This window comes from Lissotriton helveticus, chromosome 3_1, assembly GCF_964261635.1.
Source record: "Lissotriton helveticus chromosome 3_1, aLisHel1.1, whole genome shotgun sequence".
NCBI classification, from domain to species: Eukaryota; Metazoa; Chordata; class Amphibia; order Caudata; family Salamandridae; genus Lissotriton; species Lissotriton helveticus.
In genome coordinates this window covers 72,532,385-72,552,826 of record NC_136061.1, presented here as the reverse complement: position 1 = coordinate 72,552,826, position 20,442 = coordinate 72,532,385, and the positions used below count along the sequence as shown (strand labels likewise).

Here is a 20,442-nt window from a genome sequence, read left to right as displayed (position 1 = left end):
AACGCGGTACTGTTACCACGCTACTTTTACCATGCAAGTCGATACAACGACTTGCGCTGGGGGGCGCTCCAGGATAGTAAATAGTTTAATTTAGTATCCAACTCCTTTCCCTAGAGTCCACGGGGACTGGAGTTGGAATAGTAAATTAAAAAATTTACTATCCAGCGCCCCTCCACGCAAGTCGTTGTAACGACTTGCGTGGTAAAAGTAGCGTTGTAACGGTACGCGTTGTAAAAGTACGCGTGGTACCGTCATACATCCACTACTACCGGTCCGTCCGGCCAGCAAATATCTCGCAACTATATTCTGCCCATATCGGTCCTGACCTATTACCGGCACAAGACCAGTCGCCTTGGACTTTTTCCACAGCGCGTCTGGACTTCCCTGGCCGTTTCATAGAAATATCTACCGACACCCTGACTGGGTCGGAATTATCACCAATCGTGGGGGATTATCCACCTTTTCCATTAGGATCTAGCCCTGGAGATTTGGAGTGTACTCCACTCCAATGAAACACGTGTCGGCTGGCGCAATAAACACAAGCGCAATATATATCAACTGCCCTTCCTCATTGTCTCTGAGAACACTAAAAAGATATCAACGGTTAATATTTATTGTGTGTGCACAGGTTTTGTCTCTCAGATCATGATGTCATCCCTGCTGTGTCGGAAGCAAATGCAAATGACTCAAATAATCATAAAGATGAGATTAGATACCATAAGGCAATACAATAGGCTATGAATGTAATACTATTTATTAGTTTAAGTATGTATTGTTATTTCATTATCTTGTGTTTCAATTATGCTGTGCTTTAGGTGTTATTGGTATGAATATTTTACGCTCGGAAGCATTGCATTGGACGTACAGATTATGGTTCTGTTGGGCAAGCCATGGAGTGCAGTCCTAACCATAACTTGCACATTTTGTTGTTTTGGGGGGTTTCATTGGCAACCATAACTACACCTGAACGGTATTTTTTTTAATTAAGGTCATAGGATAACCACTAGTTCGCTTCCATCTATGTTTTCATTCAATGATTTCTTTTAGTGAATTTTGGGTATTTTGATCATACAACAATCCACTGATCGCAACAAACCATGGGCAGCCAGGCCCCACCGTGCAAGCCTTCGGTGCTGCACAGTGGGGATTAGCCACATGGATTGGTTGATACCCGGCCCTGTGCCCAACCCACCCACCCTGTATGGTCAAACCCCATCACATATGCATGTCCCTAATCAGAATATACAAAAGGGTTGAAAATTACAAATATGACAGTACAACAATATAACCTGAAATATGCAACCGGAAACACTATATTTAGTTTGGGAACACATACATTGGATAGAATAGATTAATGCAATGTATGACCAAACAAAAGGCATATTATCCAAAACATATTTCAAAAAAAGTTCACCTAGAATTGTTTTTAAATAAAGTGAGCTTAGGCACTAAGGGCCAGATGTAGGTAAATCTATTTTACCGACTCATAAATACCGAATTTTACTGAGTCGGTATTTATGAATCGGTAAAATAGAAGGAGGGAGATGTAGGTAAATCCAGATGTGCATTTACCGATTCGGTAATATTCTGTATTTACCGATTCGGTAAATACCGACCGGTAATGCCCATTCATTCCTATGGGCTTTGAAGCCCATAGGAATGAATGGGCATTACCGGTCGGTATTTACCGAATCGGTAAATACCGAATTTCACAAGGGTGCAGGGGGTGTCACTTTGACACCCTCTAGCACCCCCAAAACAGGTTCGGGTGCCATGTGGCAGGCATACATGCCCTAAGGGCAGGTCTGCCTGTCATATGGCACAGGTGTGCATGCACATGTGCATGCACACCGGAATGGGTATTTTACCATCAAATTGAATTTGATGGTAAAATACCGATTCGGTAAGGCTTGTGGGACTTAGAAGAGTCCCACCTACATATCAAATTTACCGAATCGGTAAAAATACCGATTCGGTATTTTACAGAATCAGTAAATTTACCGATCGGTAAATTTACCGAATCGTTAACATTTGGGCCCCCTACATCTCACAAACCAATTACCGGTCGGTAACGGCCGAATTCGGCCGTTACCGACCGGTAATTGCCCACCTACATCTGGCCCTTGGATACAAATTACCCCGCCAGAGAACTCACTTCAAATCTCCTTCTACGTTCATATTTACCTCCAATCATGATATTACTTTTTTGGAGTACTTTAGCAGCAAATATGAACAACATCATCCACCGAGCCCTGTGCATCCTGAAAAACTTTCAATTGTTTTCATCTGATTTATTTTCTAGCCAATTAATGAAAAATAATTTTTGGTGGTTCTCCCAACAATTAGTAATCTTCAGATATCCTGGAAAATGGAATAATTATTTCTCCGCCATATAATGTCACATTTGGTTAGGAATCCTTTACTCTGAAAACCAAGCAGCTAAGATTGAATCTGTGTCCTCTAGGTGAGGTCTTCAATCCACAAATAAATGAAAAGAAATTAAAGGGGCCAGTACTTCTTTGTGATTCGTCAGATAGTTAAACAGTAATCAAATCCTACAAACTAGGTTGCAGTACTATAGTTGTACAGATTCAATAAAACTTTCACTAGTATTGAATTTACTCATTCGTGCCCACAGGTAGTACCAATCAACCCAGTCAATGGCCTTTTCCACCTCAGTACTACCCAGCAATAGATGAATGCTGTGCCAATAACAAATACGCATAGTAGACAGTAGGCTATGAAACAGAGGGCCCGATTCACAGAACTAACTTAAGACACAATCCTAAGCTTGCTACGTTTGGGTACTCACAGAAGGCACTGACTCATTTTGGTATTCACAGAAGGCACTTACTCATTTCGGTATTCACAGAAGTTAGGATTCCTAAACTGAGAAAAATCCCAACTTTACAACTTTCAGTATTCACAGAAGGCATTTAGGAGTCCTAAAGTTAGGACTCCTAACTTCTGTGAATACCAAAATGAGTAAGTGCCTTCTGTGAATACCAAAATGAGTAAGTGCTTTCTGTGAATACCAAAATGAGTAAGTGCCTTCTGTGAATACCAAAATGAGTAAGTGCCTTCTGTGAATACCAAAATGGTAGTAAGTTTAGGATTTTGTCTTAAGTTAGTTCTGTGAATAGGGCCCTTCGTAGCTGAATTTACCACACCAAGGACAAAAACATATTGTCTATAAGATGTTGCATGTTACAAATCAGGCAACTGCATAATATCTTATCCTAGATCTTGGAATATGTAGTCAGAATCATTACAACCCACTGTAATTCACTTTGGAAAGGATGTTACCTTTTTATATTAATAATTAAATATTGACGATATAGTCTTTAACGTGGGATTATTGGGTTTACTCGTTCACTGTAAGAGCCTCATAATGACCTGAGTTCATACTATTTAATTGACTACTTTGGAGACCGCTGGATGATATACCCAAAGTATATTCCTCTATCACGTTTGTTGAGTTCCCCATCCTATAAATGCATTCTTCCAAGGATGTCCCCTCATAATATTCCACAATTGTCCTATCGCTTCCAGCTGCAAGTCCCACTCAGCTTCTCAACTCTTCCAAGTGTAGCTTCATACAAAGACTTTCCAATCTGTGGCACTTAAGCTCTCCTACATTCGAGTCCTGGGCACACTCTGCATACATCATTAGAAATATAAAGATATTTCAATGCACTGCCATTTATTCTCATTCAGCGTGCCTGGGTACCTGTTGGTATTATATTGCTTCTTGCGTGCAGTAGGGAAGTTTACCTCCCATGAGAATAGAGAAAATAGACTGTAACAATTCCTAACCTAATATATTAAGTAAAGCAATTTCTCTTGGCAGAAGGTAAGGATTTTTCCCATATTCTATATACAATCCGTGGAAAGGGTGCCCCAGAATTTTAAATAACTAAAACAGATTATGTTAACTTGTTGTGTATGTTCTTTTGAATATATTGTGCAAAGACTCTAAAGTGCAGACGCAAAAAGAGTGCCGCGTCAAACATGTGCAGCCATTTAGATTTGTGTTACATTTCTTTTCTATTAACAGTCATGCTGGCTCATAAATAAACACATGTGCTTCTTTTAATTGACATACTGGAACAGTTGTCTTGCTTCTGTTTTTCATATGTCCATATTTTGTATATTTTATTTTCTTGCTGCAGCTTTTGGTGTCTGCTTTGCACCTGTAAGCAATTTAAGAATATTTTTATAGCTGCCTCAGTTCAGCTCTGGAGTCCAAGACTTATGCATGGTTGTGACACGAAATTGTGGGATGTACGTAGTTACAACGCATGTTGTAACAATGCATGCCTTTACCACGCAAGTCTTACAACGCAAGTCGTTACAACGACTTGCGTTGAAGGGCGTGGATTTAGGAATGTTATAATTTTATATTCCAACACCAGTCCCCGTAACAGTAGGGAAGGTGTTGGAATATAAAATTGCAAGATTCCTTATCCCACAGCGCCATCCAGCGCAAGTCGTAGTAACGACTTGCATTGTAATAGCTGCGGGGTAAAGGCACTGCGGTGTAAAAACCGCGTCGTAAACGATGTTCCCCGAAATTGTGCAACGCACCTTGCGCCGTTACACCTGTGGGCAATCTTCATTACTTTACAATCGATAGTAGACAGGGAGGGGCCTAATGTGTTTCTTGGTTCAGATTGTTGTAATGCTGTCCTGACTTGCGTCTCTCCTCAGGTGTCTGCAGGGGTGGCAGGTCACCAATCAGCACAGTTATATATGTATATTTTTTGGGGGGAACGTCATCTCCCTGCCTCACAGTGCCTGAGAAACCATGTGCTATGTCAGCTTCAGAAGGCATCACCTGCTTTCCACAATTACTTATCCTTTTCCCATACATTTCTTAAAAAGGTTCACTTCCCTGAAGGTACCAAATCGTCACTCCGTGTTTGCCCAATAGTTAAAAAAATTTGCACTGGGCAAAAAAAGTGGGCAAACAACATGTGCATGTATTTTTATCCTAATGCAAACTCTCTGCTAACTGGGAGCTGTGTCTCGTGTTGACCTCACAATAACGATTCAGAAAAGGGGGTGGTGATGAACAGAGTGTCTGAATTAAGCAGACCACTCTTACCCAGTCCAAAGATCAGGGCTTGATCCATCACCGTTATTTAGCTCACTGCCTCATCCCAGCTCAGAACCTGGCTATATGCAAATTAGTCTGTCCCTGGCCCAGTGCATCATGGGAACAGGGCAGACCAAACTACCAAGCCAATTCTTCACCAGAAAGGAAAGCAAACAACATGTGCATGTATTTTTATCCTAATGCAAACTCTCTGCTAACTGGGAGCTGTGTCTCGTGTTGACCTCACAATAAGGCCCTCATTATGATTACAATAACGGTAGTCGGAGCATAGTGGTCGGGGGAAAGACCGCTGCCTCCGACAAGCTCAACGAGCCCTTTGGGGCGGTGGTCAGACTGTAATCTCTACAATGGGGGAGGTGCGTGTGCAGGCACCGCCGTAGGGATCACGATGTCATTTCCTCCAGCCTGTACATGGTGGTCCCACTGACATGTAAATGCAGACAGAAAGGGACTTTCGGGGCCCCAGGCAGGGCCCCTGTCCCCCATGGGCCACTGCTTAGTTGCCAGGGGACACATGTGATGCCCTCCCAAACATCCATGCACCGTGTTCCAGTCACCCCGTGGTGCCTGGCACACGGAGCATGGATGTTTGAATACATGCCTTTTTCTACGACCCATTTCTGGGCCGCAGCACAAGCCGCAGTAGAAAAAAGCAATTTCTGACTGCCTGCACGGCGGTCTTACAAAAATATGGCAGGTGGTCCGGCCAACGAATAGCCTACTTGTTGGGCGGTCTCAATCCCACAGCGATCGGAGTCAGACGCGTGTCCGACCACCATTTAAAATAGGTACTAATTTTGTGAATAAAAATTGATTTGTTGCATAATATGTGCTAAAAATATAATATTATCTCCTATGAACTCAACTGATGTCTAAAAACGGATTGATTGAACGTAAATTCAGGGGGAGAGGCTACACTATATGTTGTACTATGTAAAATCCAAACAATTGAATATAAACATATACCTAGAAACGATGAAGAAATAAGAATTGAAATATTCAGATATCCCCATTACCATAGAGCTAATTACTCAGTCACTTTTCAGAATTTAAGAAAAAACATAATAAACCCTTTTCTGCAGCTGATTCTTGGACAATCCTCGGATGTTGGTTCTACATGTTTCACTATGTCACGAGATGGGGTCTGCACCAGGACATTAACGAGAAACAAATGGCTCCTCATTTAACCCCTTCCCTGCGTGGTAATTCCCCCAAAGTGCGGGGCGAGGGGGCAAGAGCGCGGAGCTGCCGTGCTCGTGACGAGACCAGCTCGTCATGAGTCGCGGTGGAGCTGTGCTCATGACGAGCTGGTCTCATCACGATCCCGCCCACTGAATAATAGGCCCGCACAGGCGGGGAATCAATCACGCGTGGGCGGCGCAGAGCCGTTATGACGAGCACAGCTCCATTGTGACTCATGACAAGCTGGGCTCGTCATGAGCACCGAAGAGGTTAAACTTCTCAATGTTCCACGCAAACGTTGACGCATCCTAACCAGAGAAAATGGATCTCATACACACTGGTGTGGGGGAAAAAATTTGAAGGTGGTTGAAAAGTGTTTTGTCAGAGCCAACATCTTTGTTCCCTTTGCTCCTGAGGAAGTCACCTGAGCAGCAGTATGTATTCATTCGGAGTCCCATATGTGGGTCAGTAAAGGATCAGTCCTGTTGGAATGAAGTCTCGAGCTGCAGACCATAATATTCCAAACCAGGCAAAAGTCTGGAAAACTCAAAGCTCGGAATATGTTACATTTGCCCAATTTTGGAAGAATCTGTTTTTGCCCACAACTTTGTGCCTGTGCTGTGAAATATATTAAAGTGCAGGGAGCCAGCCGGGGAAGGGGTGAGCAAAGCACTTCCTGTTACACCAAGAAATGGGCAGGAAATTCAATAGGAAAACTGCCTCACTCAAAATCACACAAAATGGGAACAACTTTCTGTACAAACATGTGCCAATGCCGGCTGGCAGTATGGTGTGAGTTCCTTCCCAAAAGCTACTGGCTTAGGACAAGAATAGGGTCTTGAATGCCAACTCCTAAGGCACTGAATGCCAATTTCTTAAGAGTTGGGAAGACAACGCAAGTAAGAATGGGTCCAAACACTGAACTGATGGGTGTCAGAATAAAATTATACCAAAATAAAGTTTATATTTCTTGATAGGGGTGGAGTTAATATTTTTATAGGCCTGCTGCGGGTTTTAGGGCTGCCAACAAGATGTTAACAGAATTTTCCTTGACTTTCACAGCAGGCTTCTCCGAAGCCCGCCCATCTGTTGCACACACATAAATATCAGACCTCGGTCACCACAGGGTCTGAGATCCACACACAGGCTGCCTAGGTGGGATGTTGATTCACCATGGCAACGAGCAAACACCAAGAAACATGGTTTGGAGAGATTTCTTTGGAATAATTCTTCTGAATTAGAGGCATGCAAGGCAAGGGATGCTGATGGAAACTACCTTGGTGAACCTTTATATTGCAATATTGATTACCGCAGCATATGATTTATGGCATAATATGGCATAGTGTGATATAAATAGCATACCACAACTTAACATGGCGAAGTTAACACCGTGCATCGTCGCATGTTACCACATATTACAGCACAGTAGGGCATAAAATAGCACAAACTTAACAAGGCGAGGCTAAAACGGCTCATTCCCAAATGCCACTGTATAAAACAGCACAGTAGGGCATAAAATAGCAAACAACTTAACATGGCAAAGTTAATATCATACCTCACTGCATGCCACTGCATACTACAGCATAGCAGGGCATAAAATAGCACACAACTTGGCAAAGTTAACACTGTGTACCACCACATGCAACTGCATACTACAGCATAGTAGTGCATAAAATAGCAAACAACGTAACATGATGAACATAACACAATTCCTCACTGTATGCCACTGCATAATATTGCATAGCAGGGTATAAAATACAACACATCTTAACATGGCGAAGCTAACACAGTGCAGACCCGCATGCCACTGCACAAAACAGCAAAGCAGGGCACAAATTAGCACAGAGCTTAACATAGTGAAGGTAATAATTCCGTGCACCACTGCACTCTACTGCATATTACAGCAAAGTAGGGCATAAAATAGCACACAACTTAACATGGTGAAGTGAACACACATGCCACTGCATACTACAGCATAATAGGGCATAGAATAGCACACAAGTTAACATGGCGAGGCTTAGCATAACCTTGAATAACATGGCATAGTATAACATAGCTTGCTGTGAGATAAGCTGGTATGGCATAACTTAACATGGCAAAACGTGGTATGGCTTTGAAACCACGTCATTGCATAACACAGCTTGATACAATGGCATATGGCATAACATGGATTAAGACGGCATAGAATCTGTCTAGATGACACAGCGTGACATAATATAACATGGCAGCACTCAACATAACTTGGCATAACAATAAGGAATGGTATGACATTACATAAAGCAGACACGTATAACTTTATATGGCAATACTTAGGAAGGCTCAACACCACATGTCATTGCAAGGTGGCTAACAAAACAAATATGGGAACACATGACATAAAAAAGCCTAGCAAGACTTAACATGCGGTACCTTAGCGTGACATGTCATGACGTAGCTTTTTACAACACAGCACGGAATAACATATAACAGGGAGCGACAAAGTGCAACACAAGAGCAGCATAACTGAATGCCCTGTGAACCTGGGGGCCTTTGTTGCGAGGGGCCACAAGGAGCCGCGACTCCCACACTTCTTGTCCCACACAGACATCCGTCTTTGAAAAGGATGGCCCTGTCCTAACACCTACAAGGAACAATCCTGGCCAGGCACCTCAAGGGAGTCTGGAATCTGACACTGCTAGGACCCTCTGGGTACCCTACCTAGGGCAACACAGCCTGGATTCTGAAACCTGCAATGACAGCTTGGGATGTCTGACCTGAAGGCACCACAGTCTGGATTCTGAGACCTAGAAGGACACATTAGATGTCTGACATAAGTGGAAAATAGCTCAAATCCAAACCCTTAACCTAAGATTCAAACACTTAACCTAAGATTCAAACACTTAACCTAAGATTCAAACCCTTAACCTAAGATTCAAACACTTAACCTAAGATTCAAACTCTTATCCTAAGATTCAAACACTTAACCTAAGATTCAAACACTTAACCTAAGATTCAAACACTTAAGCTAAGATTCAAACACTTAGGCTAAGATTCAAACACTTAATCTTGGGATGTCTGATCTGGAAAGTCAGTCTGGATTTTATGGCACTGAAAGGAAACCTGGGAAGTCTGACCTAAAGTCACCACAGTCTGGAATCTGAGATCCAGAAGGACAGAGTGGATGGCTGGCCTAAGTGGGACATGGCTAGTGTTCAAACACTTAAACTGGCATCTTGGGATAGCTGACTTGGAGAGGCGGTCTGGATTCGAAGGCTGGAAGAACCGCGTGGGGTGTCTGACATAGAAAGGCAGTCTGGAATCTACGGACAGCTTGGGGGATAGGACCTGGAGTGATCAAACTTTGGATTCTGAGATTTTTCTGGCTTGTAGAGGAGTCTGAATTCTGATGCCTGGGACGGCATATTCGGATGTCTGAGCCTGAGAGAGGTCTGAAACAAATGTCTGAAAAGCAAACATTGTGGTTTCTGAGATATGGAAGGATAATCTTGGTTTTGAGACACACACCAGAGGAACGGTCCATGTCAGAAGTCCTCAAATGCTGGTCTATGGTTCACAGACCTAAATGGACTCTTCTGGGTTTGACACCTGGCAATTTGCACCCTGATTTCTGAAAATAGCTGTAGGATAACTTGAATTCTAAGACATGGATGGGCATTTCGGATTGTTTGACCGGGAGGGACGTACAATTCATCCTATACTTGTGATGCACATCCCAGCCCTGAATGCCCATTTAGGGACCTTTGACCTGTAAGCCTACTGGTTTGTTTCAGACTTTGATGAATACACTATTTATTTTCAAAACGGGGAAGACCCTCTGGGTTCTCAGACCCGGAGGTACAGTTTGGACTCTTGAATTAGGAAGAAAATTCTAGATTCTGAGTTTGCGATCGTGAGCTGGGGGTGTCTGACCTGGAGGAACCTAGTGGTTATTGGTCTGTTTGAACCTCAACCAGATTGCTGTTCCCTGTGAAGAAAGCTCAGAATATCTGAGCAGGAGGGATGGTCATGTTTTAATATCTTTAGGGGCAGTCTGGATTCTAAGACCCCGATGACCATCTTGGGTCTGGTTTCGGTATCTGCTTCGGAGAGATGGTTTGAAGAGACAGTCATGCTTCTGAAACCAGCAGAGGGAATCACGGTTCACCGGGGTCTGAGACATGAATGGCCACTCCATGTACTGACCCTTTGAGAGACACTCTGAGTTCCCAATCCTGAGGTCTGGATACCCCGTCTCGTCATGAGATGAAACAAGATAATTCATCGTCTAATCACTGGAGTCGCAGTCTAGAGTACCAGACCACGAGAACAGCTGGCTTGTTGCCACCTCAAGAGGCAGCCTCTGCTCTCTTGCCTGAAGGCACAACATTGACTCTCAGACATGAAGAGACAGTCCGTGTTCTGACCCCTAGAGGGTCACCTGTGCTCTGACCCCTGGGTGTACGGTCTGAAACCTAGATGGACAGCCTGCCTTTCGGTGACCCCGAAGGATAATCCGGGCTCTAACTCCCATGAAGTGACCGACTTGAGTAACACACATGGCGCGACAGCCACGGTGAGCACCTCGCGATGGAGAGCTGCCGTTCTGACATGAGACACAGAAAGACGGTTCATCTTCGGACCCCTGGACAGTCTTGGCTGTGAGACATTGATAGATATTTCGCGTTCTGACCCCTTAAGGAACATTCTGGGATCTGAGACCCCTAGGGGCAGTTCGTATTCTGACCTCTGGTAGTCTACAGCATTTTCTGACCCTTGGACAGAAAGCCTGCATTCAGACGCCTGATGGGACAGTTGGGGGGGCTTTACACCTAGAAGGAAATCCTGACTGTGACCCCTGGAAAGAGGGTCTTTGTGCAGACACCGTCGAGTTTGGGTACTAAGATGCAAATAGTCCACGGTCTGACCCCTGGAGGGCCAGTCAAGGACCATGGGGGCAATCTTGGTTCTTGGCCCTTGGGGGCAGTGTGGCTTATCTGCTATAGTGGAGAAGTGTGGCTCAATGGTTAGAGCGGCAGACCCTGATGCAGAGGTCTAGCCCGGGACCAGGGTTCAATTCCCGCCTCGGCGGGTCTTGGGCTCAATTTCCTCGGACCTGATAATTCTCGCCTCGGTGCCTATTCTAATCATGGGTCCCATGCTGCAACTCTGGGCAATAGCTTGCTTAATCTCCACAACGGCCCCAACAGCGCTGGGATGCCTGGCTTCACCTTGGGGGTACCCAGGAGTGGACATTTCACAGGGAAAAGCCAGGAAGGGTTCCACAGCGGTATGAGTACAGCGCCAGGACGCCCATGGGTATTAGTGCGCTTTACAAGTACAAATTACATTTACATTTACATAAAGGGACAGGCTGGTTTGTGGAATTTAGAAACTGCCATTTTCAACGCGTTTTCCTTTTTTCCTCACATAAACATTCATTAAAACATGATGCATTTCAATGGCAGTTGCTCCTCTCTGCCCCTAAAGTACCTGGCTCCCTGGTTTCACCTTTCTTACCTTGGCAGGTATGCAAACATGCTAGCGTGCAGCCTGGAACCGCCCCTCCCACCTACCTCCAGGACTAGAAACCAGCGACCCATCCAAAGGTTACAAACAAGCAAACTTTGTGTCTTACCTTCGCTTCACATTTCCTGTGGCAGGAGAACCGGCAGACTTCAAGTGCAGAGACCGAGAGGGGAGAGAAAAAGGACAAAGAACGGACAAATTAGATATTTCGCCTCAGTTTCGTTCCATCGACCTCTAAGCAGGAAAATACACAGCATTGAAAGAACAAACGTACCCACAAACTAAACACTCCACGGTCCCAACAGCAGTGTTTGGAGGGAATAAAAAAACCCAGAAGGAAACCAATTTATAAAAAAAATCAAGAACGAAGGTAAAGCAAATCCGTCTTCGTACGGACCAGCCTTTCCCACAGGTCAGTGGCTGGCAACCCCCGGATTCTGGCCCAAACCCTGGCTGGCCCGTGGCTCTCAGGTACTGGCGACTGTTCTACCCAGGGAATGCTCGCTGCATTGTTCCAGCCGCTGTCAAACACTGCCCAGGGGCTGCACAATTTTCTTTCCTATGTTTTTTTGAAGTCTTCAACTTCGGAGAGTGAAAAAAAAGCCCACATTTCTCGGAGCCCTCCCCCTCCGCGGTCCAGGAGTCAGGTTTCCAGCCAGTTAACCCAGCGAGGAATGCTCGACACACACGTAGGAGCCCTGTTCTCTCTCCTCCCGGCACACTGTGCATGTTCCGAGTTCTGCGTTTCCCAGACTTGTGCCTGCTTTGGAAAGTTATGGCCGGAAGCGCGAGACTCCGTGACCTCGAGGGAGGCTCAGAGCATGGCGGGATCCAGATATGGGGACACCAGCTGTCCCTGAAATCGACACAAATGCACCAACTCTCCCTGAAATCGATAGAAACACGCCATATCTCCCTGAAAATGAGGGACATGCATTATCTCTGTGTGCCACACACAAATGTAGCAAATCTCCCTCGAATAAATAGACCGGAAGTGCACGAAACTGAAAAAAAACACCAGGTTTTCCAGAAATAGATACACATGTATACAAGATTTCACTGAAATGGATAGAAATGCGCCAAGTCTCAGTCACTGGAAATGGACATAGTGAACACACAAAAATAAACGTAAATAAAGTTATTCAAAAAGATGCTACTGCCAACATTCCATTGTAACATAAGCAGTAGCACACATCTCGACCACACAGGGACAATTAACATAAATATTCATAAACCTGATCCTTTTGTTTTTCTCTCCCTAAAGAGTGTAACTTTTTAAAAGCCGGCCTTCGGGGAGGCAGAATCGCCAAATATCACATCACAGAGATAGCACTGACATGACTGTGCATAGAAGAGAACTGAATCAAACCTCCATGTAAAATAAAGACCTTGCTAACAGCAGCTGTTTATTACACATCTTCCTGGAAGGGACAACATTGCGAAAATATCAATATAAGGTTTGCTATTTATTCAAATCCGTAGGAAAGAGGATAACAATTAGAGAGCCCCTTCTCGCTCCGCCCCCCCCCCCCCCCCCACTAAAAAACTGGTCAACAAATGCTCCGGATGAAATACATGAAGAAAAAGTCACAAGAATGTACAAATATCACTAGAAATAAAAAGGGTATGTCTTAACAATTTTTTAAAATGTACACCATTACAAGACAGAATCTTAGACAAGGCATGACATTATAACATCTTGAAAACGAAAATCAGTATTCTATATCCCCTTACAATTGTCACACTTTAGTAAACAAAAGGCAATATGGAACAAAAAACATTCTCTGTCATCTCCTCCTTGAATATTTCCCCCAAACCTGGTACCCAGGGGCAGATTTACAAGAAAGTCACGCATCTGTAGAGATGCGTAACTTTCCCTGCGCCACCATGCAAAACCCTTGCGTCACCATGGATGTGCTGTATTTACAATACGGCGCACCATGGTGCAAGGATTGACAGATGCGTCAGAAATTCCGATGCATCTGTTGACGGAAAAGTCACGCATTGCTGGAGTCATGTGGCAAGCGTGAAGCAACTCCAGCAATGCGTGTTGCAGCCTATTCACAATACATTGCATAACTCCTTACACCTGTTTCAAGCAGGCGTAAGGTTTTGATGCAGTGGCGTCCTAAAAGTCATGCAGTGCAATCTTGTACATTTCACTGCGTCACTTTTACAAGGCTTTCCTGCGTGGGAACGCCTACCCTGCATACATTATACCTGATGCAGGTCTAATGTCACAGAGGGCTTTACAACGTGACGCATCTCCCTAGATGCGCCACGTTGTAAATGGGCCGCAACTTTTACGCCACCACTGAGTCACAAAAGTGACGCAACGATGGCGCAAAAGTGACGCATGGGGCTTGTAAATGTACCCCTAATCTTTTTGTGAACGTGCGTGCAGCCGCCTCAGGGGTGTGGGGTGGGCAGTCACCGTGCACTTACAGAGGCGGCGAGGGATGTGCGTTCTCACACCCATATAATATCTCTGTTCTTATGCTTGGTGCAAGTGAGGAACGCACCTGGGTCACTAAGGCCACCTGCGCCGTGCTGAGCTGCACGTGTCACTCCTGGTGCATTGTGTCACAGTGGGCTCCCCTTGTCACTCTTAGCGGCTCACGACATGCTAAAGATCGTCACAGTGAGCCGCCTTCCTCACAGTGCTCTGCGTGGCTGAATGTGCCACACTAAGGTTTCGCAATCAGCTGCCCTTCTTACAATTAGTTGGGTGTGTTAGATCAGCTGCTGTATCACACCAAAAATATTTTTTCACCATGAGCTGGCTGTGTTAAATAATAAAAATTGTTATGCTGAACTACTTGGGTTTTGCACCTATTCTTAATTAGCTCTTGGTAGCATGTGTTAGGTTTAGCTGGCGTTGTTCCGCTGAGCTGCTTGTGTTACGCTGCTATTCTTGTTTAGCTCTGTGCTGCATGTGTTACGTTTAGCTGGTGGTGTTCCGCTGAGCTGCTTGTGTTCCGCTGCTATTCTTGTTTAGCTCTGTGCTGCATGTGTTACGTTTAGCTGGTGGTGTTCCGCTGAGATGCTTGTGTTACGCTGCTATTCTTGTTTAGCTCTGTGCTGCATGTGTTACGTTTAGCTAGCGGTGTTCCGCTGAGCTGCTTGTGTTACGCAGCTATTCTTGTTTAGCTCTGTGCTGCATGTGTTACGTTTAGCTAGCGGTGTTCCGCTGAGCTGCTTGTGTTACGCTGCTATTCTTGTTTAACTCTGTGCTGCATTTGTTGCAGTTAGCTGGCGGTGTTCTGACAAGCTGCTTGTGTTACGCTGCTTTTCTTGTTTAGCTCTGTGCTGCATTTGTTGCAGTTAGCTGGCGGTGTTCTGACAAGCTGCTTGTGTTACGCTGCTATTCTTGTTTAGCTCTGTGCTGCATGTGTTATGTTTAGCTGGCGGTGTTCCACTGAGCTGCTTGTGTTACGCTGCTATTCTTGTTTAGCTCTGTGCTGCATTTGTTGCAGTTAGTTGGCAGTGTTCTGTCAAGCTGCTTGTGTTACGCAGCTATTCTTGTTTAGCTCTGGGCTGCATGTGTTGCCGTTAGGTGGCTGTGTCCTGATAAGCTGCTTGTGTTACCCATTCATTCTTCTTTCACTCTGGGCTGCATGTGTTGCAGTTAGGTGGCGGTGCTCTGCCGAGCTATGAGTATTACGCATCTATTACTGTTTAGCTTTAGACAACGTGTTACTTTTAGCTGGCAGTGTTTTGCTGAGCTGCTTGTTTTACGCATCTATTCCGGATTAGCTCTAGGCTTCATGTGTTACAGATAGCTGGCGATGTTTTGCTGAGCTACTTGTGTTACGCAGCTATTCGGGTTTATCTCTGGGTTGCATGTGTTATAGTTAGCTGGCAGTGTTCTGCTGAGGCTCCCTGTGTTACGCAGCAATTCTTGTTTAGTTCTGGCCTACATATGTTACAGTTAGCTGGCTGTGTTCTGCTGAACTGCTTTTGTCGCGCTGATTTTCCTTTTTCACTCTGATCTGCATGTCTTAGCTGGTGTGTGTATCACACTGATATTTTTGTTTCACTTACTCAAACATTTTGCAAAACAAGCGTAATGCGACATTCCCAAAATTACGCGAATTACACTGCTGTAATTTATATGTGCTCCCATGCTCAGCTTGTACCTTTCCTCCTGCTCCCTTTTTCATGCCACCGTGGGAAGTTTCATTTAGTCAAATACTGTTTTATCCTCGTGCACTCAATTGAACAAAAGTAGTTTATCTGGATTTGCAAAGGTAGGGTTGGCGCCACATCTGACGTACGGAGTCTGACCGTGCCTTAAAGAACAAAAGTGTGGTGTGGAAAGGATGACCTGCCCACTAAGAATTGCGCTCAGTTTTTGTTGAAACACATGGTTTCTTCACATTCTTAAGTACATAGATCCAATGGCGTTATGAACGACTTTCAAGTAAATTTCCATCCATTTATTAATCAAATGTCTGATGTATTCATAATCAATTTCTTATGTTGCACATCATTGTTTTACAATCCTTCTTAAACACCCAATGCATTTCGGGTCTATCAAAGTAGACCCTTCGTCAGGGGTCTGTGAAAATAAAATGATACAGGACCAAATTAGAAACTCCACTTTCTAATATGTAACACATAATACGGTGAGTTTGTTATTATAACTGGGTGCATTATGCTTGAGTGCCTATTGGAACAGAATACGAAGTTAGGGTGAGGGTCAAGAATGTAGAAACTTACAAGCTCCCGGCGTGATAAGAGTGGTATGGTGACTATCGTCAAATTAAATGTGGCTCAGTGTTCGACTCGACTGCTCTTAAAAATTCAAAGATCGAAGTTCTGTCATCGAGATCAAACGGAGAAGACAATTCACATAACAGCATGCAAACGAAATAGATGTAAAAGAAATAGAAGTTACAGAACTTACGGAAAGACCGTGCTAGCCGCGTCTCAGCGTTTCAAGTGATGTTTAGCGATACGGAAGTGCCCCGGTGTTTAACCAATAAGATTTAATGCATGAGCGTCAGGTTCGAGTCACGTGATATGAGGATATCGGCTTCCAGGAAGTGTTCCCGGATAGATGTGCAAAGCATCAATAAAGTTCAAATCATGTGAAAACAAAAACGTCAAAATAAAAGTGAAATGAAAGCGTCAACCCGGTGATATAGTGAGAAATGTTTAGTGGAGTGGGTATATCATTTAAACATGACTACTATTCGCAATTCTTATGGACAACATTAAACAATATGCATATATATAAAGAGACAATAGTAAATATAGGGAGAAAGAATAATAGATCAGCCAATGTCAAGAAAGTATTCTGAGTTACAAAAAACATGAATTTTCAATACGATCATTCATCCCCACCGGTTGTAGGGAATTTAATTTTTTGATCCAAAAGAATTCTGCTCTTAATCTGTGTTTTGTTGGGTCCATTTCACGGTGCTGTGGCATCATTCACCTCCAGTATTGTGAATCTTAATTGGGCAATTTGGTGTCGAGCCTCCTGCCAGTGTTGGGCGATGGTAGATTTCATGTTCATTAGCCGTATGTTACTTTTATGTTCCGTTATACGGACTTTAATTTTACGTTCAGTTTGGCCCACATAAATCTTACCACATGGGCATTTGATGGCGTATATGCAGTTGGTGGTGTCGCAAGTGCTAGTGTGCTTTAATTCAAGTAAAGTGCCTTTTGTAGGATGAGGAAATTTGTTGCCAACTATCACGTTGTTGCAGTGCCTGCAGTTATGTCATTTCGACGTGCCTTTGTAGATGGTTTTATCATTTGTAGAAGTTTTCAAGATTTCTTTTAAATTTTGGGATCTTTGAAATGCAAAAGTGATCTTGTCATCGTACAAGTCTTTTAAGTCTGGTTCTATGTGGATCAAGGACCAATGTCTTTAAAGAATGTTTTTAATGCGGGCTGATGAAGTCGAATATTTCAAGACGCATACAGTTTTTTTCTCTGGAGTCTTGCTATGTTCCTTCAATAGATCTTCTCTAGATGTAGCTGTGACTTTTTTAAGAGACTCATCAAGGATATCTTGCGGATATCCTCGTTGACGGTATTTATTGGTTTGTTCACTGAATGATTTTTGTAAATCCTCATCGTTCAGGGTGATCCTCTTTAATCTTATGTATTGTGAAGTGGGTAGATGTTTCTTCGATTGATCCGGGTGAAAACTTTGGAACAATAAGCTTGCATTTCTATCGGTCATTTTGGTGTGCACTTTCGTGCTGAGTGAATTGTTGTGCTGTAACATAACTCTCACATCCAAGAAAGCTATGGTTTCTTGATCGATGACATGTGTGAACTTGATTCGATCATTGCACAGATTGATTGCCGCTATGTTCTGATCCAATTTAGATCTCGCTCCTCTCCATATCACAAACATGTCGTCTATGTATCGTTTGGAGGCAATAATGCCCTCAGTCCATGCAGGATTGTTCAAAATGTGGTCGGTCTCAAATTTCGACATATATATGTTGGCATATGAGGGGGCCCCCTCAAAACCCATTGATGTACCATTGCATTGGTTAAAAAATTTCCCTTGCCACTCGAAATAGCTATAGTACAATGCGAATTACATGAGTTCCATGATAAATATTTTTTTTGTCTCTTCCATGTCACTATTAAGAAGACTCCATTCAAGGGCTTCAATCCCCTCGTTGTGGGGAATAGAGGTATACAATGCGATTACATCGATGGTGCATAACCAATATGTTTCATCTGTTTCTAACTTGATGGAATTCAATAGATTCAAAAAGGCTGTAGTGTCCTTGATATATGTCGTACTGCTCTGTACAATGGGTTGAAGAAACTTGTCAACAAATTTTCCGATCGGTTCAGAGATGGAGCCACAGGCTGATAATATGGGTCTGAATGGTGGAGTAATCGGATCCTTATGGATTTTTGGCAACATGTATAGTTGCGGTCGTCTTGGATACTTTTGTTCAAAAAATGTTTTTGTTTTCTCGTTAATCCATTTAATTTCGAATGCATGATACAAAATCTTTTGTAAAACGAATTGATATTCCGATGTAGGGTCAGCATCAAGTGGTAAATAAATGTTTTCATCGAATACATGATTGTTCACACTTCTTAAATAGAAATCAGTGTCCATTACAATGAGCGCACCACCTTTATCCGCTTTCTGGAATGTTAAGTTTGATACGGCACTCAAATTTTTTAATGTGTTCCATTCTTTATTGGATAAATTGTATCTCTTGGGTTTAGAGAACGTGATGCTTTGTACTTCAGATAGTACTGATCTCTCGAAGGCTTCAATAGTTTTGTGCGAGAACGGTGCACAGAAGTTACTTTTGGGTCTGAAATCAGAGTTCCAGGGATCTGTATCTCTTGTTTCTTGCATGTCTTTAAAGAAAAATCTTAATTTGAGGTTTCTGAAAAACTTAAACAATGCTATTTCTGTTTCTGCCAGATTCGTCCGGTATGTGGGAACAAAAGTAGTGCCTTTATTGAGAATGTTCATTTGTGATTTGGTGAGTTTTTTCGAGGAGATGTTAATAACTAAGTGGCTTTCAACATTTGGCTCGTTGTCCTTTTGGCTATTCTTCCTCTGTTTCTTTTACCCCTTCTTGTTCTTCTGTATGGGGCGGGGCATTTGCTGCCGGGCTGGTCTCTAAAATAGACGGTTGTTGTGTAGACAGGTTTGGTATTTGTTTTGTAATGGGTTTTGCTGTTGTTTTTTGCACTGGTCTTCTTGATTGAACGATTTCAGAATCGGACACAACGCTTTCTTGTGAGGATGTAGTGCTCGATTTCTGAGGTTGTGGTTGTGATTGCCATTTCCTTTGATTGTATATCTCGGCCCAAGTATAAACCTCTTCGAGTTTATAGTCTAGTGTGTCTCTGCGATATTTTCGTATTTTCCGCTCGTTAACTTCCTTCGCATAACGTTCTAATTTACTGTTAATGTCTTCCAATGTTTGTTGTAAGTCTGGGATTTTGTTGATTTGAGCTTGCAAGGTTTTGATTTCTTCTTCTAATTCCAATAGTACTTTGGAAAGCTCCTCCACAATTAAGAAAATCAGATCTAATTAACATTTATTTAAAACTTGATACCATTTGTCTGCGAATTTCTTGTTATTGTTGCAGAGCATTGGCTTCAGGGCTATTCTTAATCCCCTTGGGATCCTCTGATTCTTGTGGTAATGAATCAACATGGTTGCATGCAACCTTTGGTTGATCTCCTTTTTGCTGATATATTCTAATTGTCTCAAAAGCTGTACGGTCGTGGTTTTATGTGGAGTGAATTTTCTGGTCTCCTGTATCAACCCATACATTTCTTGGGCTGCTTCTGGCGTGAATCCTAATGTTTCCGCTTTATTGGTTGTTGAAAGAGCTATATCATCGAGTTGCATTTTGAAGAAGTGGTGCTGACGGGGATGAGGTAGACTCAACGCGATAATCAAATACTGTTTTATCCTCGTGCACTCAATTGAACAAAAGTAGTTTATCTGGATTTGCAAAGGTAGGGTTGGCGCCACATCTGACGTACGGAGTCTGACCGTGCCTTAAAGAATGAAAGTGTGGTGTGGGAAAGGATGACCTGCCCACTAAGATGCGCGCTCAGTTTTTGTTGAAACACATGGTTTCTTCACATTCTTAAGTACATAGATCCAATGGCG

General features: G+C 43.3%; 1 protein-coding gene across 2 annotated transcripts in view; it reads right to left on the bottom strand.

Annotated features, from left to right (window-relative positions):
- TNS1 (tensin 1) overlaps nucleotides 1-20,442 on the bottom strand; it is a 1,078,078-nt gene that overhangs the window by 788,911 nt on the left and 268,725 nt on the right. Inside the window, exons 1-2 of one of the 2 annotated variants that reach the window (XM_078679263.1) lie at nucleotides 12,081-12,533; nucleotides 11,916-11,953 (exon numbers count right to left, since the gene is read on the bottom strand). Coding sequence is in view for 1 of the 2 variants with exons in the window: in XM_078679262.1 (XP_078535388.1) it covers nucleotides 11,916-11,953 (38 nt within the window). In the remaining variant the exon portion in view is untranslated. Of the gene's footprint in view, nucleotides 1-11,915; nucleotides 11,954-12,080; nucleotides 12,534-20,442 lie in introns of those variants that run through there. The other variant, XM_078679262.1, reaches the window with a different exon arrangement.